Source organism: Verticillium dahliae, genomic scaffold, assembly GCF_000150675.1.
Source record: "Verticillium dahliae VdLs.17 supercont1.22 genomic scaffold, whole genome shotgun sequence".
In the NCBI taxonomy this organism is placed as follows: domain Eukaryota; kingdom Fungi; phylum Ascomycota; class Sordariomycetes; order Glomerellales; family Plectosphaerellaceae; genus Verticillium; species Verticillium dahliae.
Window position 1 is genome coordinate 369381 of NW_009276918.1, and position 2427 is coordinate 371807.

The following is a 2427-nucleotide window of genomic DNA, read 5'->3' on the forward strand; positions in this document are numbered from 1 at the left end:
TGTTGGCAGGCTTGGACCTGGAAACGAAGTAGACGAGTACACAGACAAACACGCCAGAGGCAAGGAACCAGCAGCTCAGCATAAAGATCGTGACTTGTATTCGCCCCTTTTGCATGCCCTAAACGCCAGTAAACCCAGCAAACTCTGCACCATCTATCTACCTAGGTATCAACAAAACAAGCAGCCTCCGCATGAGAAGGCACAACTATTGCTCCATGACTTCGTCGTCAGCACCGTCGTCGCCCAGAGGCCCTCAATCTTGAACTCCTTGGCCCACTCCGTGACGACTGTCTTTTGGTCCGGCGCCGCCGTGTCGTCGGCGACAACGGCATCAGCATCGACGGCTGCGTTGGCGTCGGCGACGGCGAGCACGGGCGGCTCGGTCCAGCCCTGAATGCGGCCGTCGCGCCAGTCGGTGACGACGGTCATAGCGGCAGAGTGCAGGTTCGGCACACCGCCGGGGCCGAGGCGTCCGCGCTTGCGGGCGACCTGAACGAGGAAGTCGGTGGTGGGGTCGCCACCGGTGCGCAGCAGGGCCGGCAGGTTGTAGACGTCGGTGAGCTTCTGCATCAGGTCATCCGAGGACGACAGGCGCTTCAGCAGGAGAGTGACGGCGGGGACGGGGTCCTCGATCTGGCGGGGCGGGACGGCGTTGAGGAGGACGAGATGGGCGAACGCCTCGGCCGCGTTCTTCAGCGACACGAGACCGCCCGTGGTCGAGGTCGAGGCCGAGGGGAAGACGATGCCGGGCGAGTCAAGGAGGGTCAGCTTGCTGTCGATCTTGACGTTGCGGATGCTCTTGGTGACACCAGCCTCGGCGCCGGCGGGGCAGGCGCTGCGGTTGCCGCTGCTGTAGCGTCCGAGGAGGGCGTTGATGACGGAGGACTTGCCGACGTTGGGGTAGCCAATGACGCCGACGGAGACGGCGCGCTTGAGGTTCTTGGAAGCGGCGTACGACTTGAGAGCGCGCAGGAGGTCGCTGGCCGTCTTCTGGCCGGTGAGCTCCTTGTGGTTGAAGGTGTGGGCGTTGGGGGCCGGGTTCGAGGCGCGCAGGGGCATGGTGGGGAAGAAGCGGCGGAGGTGGGTGAGCCAGGCCTTGAGCGTCTTGGCCGGGATGAGATCGATCTTGTTGATGACGAGGATGAGGCGCTTTCCGCCGGCGGCCGCAGCCATGACGGCGCGCTCGACGTCGCGGGAGCGGGTGCCCTCGGGGTCTCGGGCGTCGAGAACGTAGAGGATGACGTCGGCCTGTTCAACGACCTGCTTGAAGATCTTATCGTAGGCCTTGCGGGACGTGGCATTCTTGAAGGTAGGGTCGACGACGTTTCTGGTATCCTCTTCGTCGTCGTCGTCGTCGTCGTCATCCTCGTCCATGTCTCCGCCTTCGTACTTCTCGGCGGCCTTGCGCGCCGTGGCGAGGAGGGCGGCCATGGGGTTGGACTCGTCGAGCTCGCCGTCGCCGTCCACGTTCATGTCGTCGACGTCGCCGTCGACGTCGCCGTCCTCGATGTCGACGGGCATGTTGGCAGCATCGACGCCATCCTGGCCGAGGACGCCAGACTTGGCAGCCTTGGCCATCTCACGGCGCTTCAGCTGTTCCTCCTTCTTGCGCATGCGCGTCTCCTCAATCTCCTCGAGAACCTTCTCCTTGAAGGGGTAGAGGTTGGGAATGCCGGGATCCTTCTTGAGCTTGGAGCGCCATTCTGGGTTCTTCTTGCCGAGCTTCTTCTCCTTGCGTTGCTTCGCGGCCGAGGCCTTCTGGATCTTGTGGCGGAGGCGGACGGGCTGCCTCTTGGAATTGGGCCCTGTGTTCAGGTTAGCTGGCGAAAGGCCGGGGGCAGCCACTGGGCACAATCGACAGAATGGGGCACAAGGGAAAACATACTCTTGGGCTTGTTGATCGCGTTGGCCATTGCAAAGGTATATGTATATGGCGACGATCTGTTCAATGTCGTTGGGTGGAATGAAGTTGTCGAAATGCCCCAAAATCGACAGCCACGTCTGGAAAGCGCCTGCCAAAATTTCCACTGGACTGGCACCTGCCGCTCTCGAAAATTTAGTGGGCGGGTTTGTTCTGCCGCACTTGACCGCCCCGAGTCCCCCACCCCTTCCCTTCCCGTCTGCCATCTGCCGTCTGCCGTCTGCCGTCTGCCTTCACCGCATACACTCACCGCATACCGAGGAACGCCGGTCAGTGCTCACCGGCCGGCCACCGAAGGCCAGGAATGGCAGCCCCGCGTTTCTACATGTACCGGCTGTAACGTTTTGTCTTCTCCACCCATACAAATCTCAAACATGAAATCAAAAAAGAACTCCGATCACGGACTTCCCAATCAGGCAATGCCTTCCAGCATGAATGTCAACGACAGCTCAACGCTTACTGCGAACTCACAAGAGCGTACGACTCGAGAGCGTACGACTCAACCT

General features: G+C 61.5%; 1 protein-coding gene across 1 annotated transcript; it reads right to left on the minus strand.

Annotated features, from left to right (window-relative positions):
• Nucleotides 1–118: 118 nt before the first annotated feature.
• Nucleotides 119–1913, minus strand: VDAG_08784 (nuclear GTP-binding protein NUG1; the record flags this gene model as incomplete). The annotated part of the gene is made up of 3 exons (XM_009651101.1): nucleotides 119–157; nucleotides 235–1805; nucleotides 1886–1913. The coding sequence occupies 3 exons, from the start codon at nucleotides 1911–1913 to the stop codon at nucleotides 119–121; spliced, it is 1638 nt and encodes a 545-aa protein (XP_009649396.1).
• Nucleotides 1914–2427: the final 514 nt, after the last annotated feature.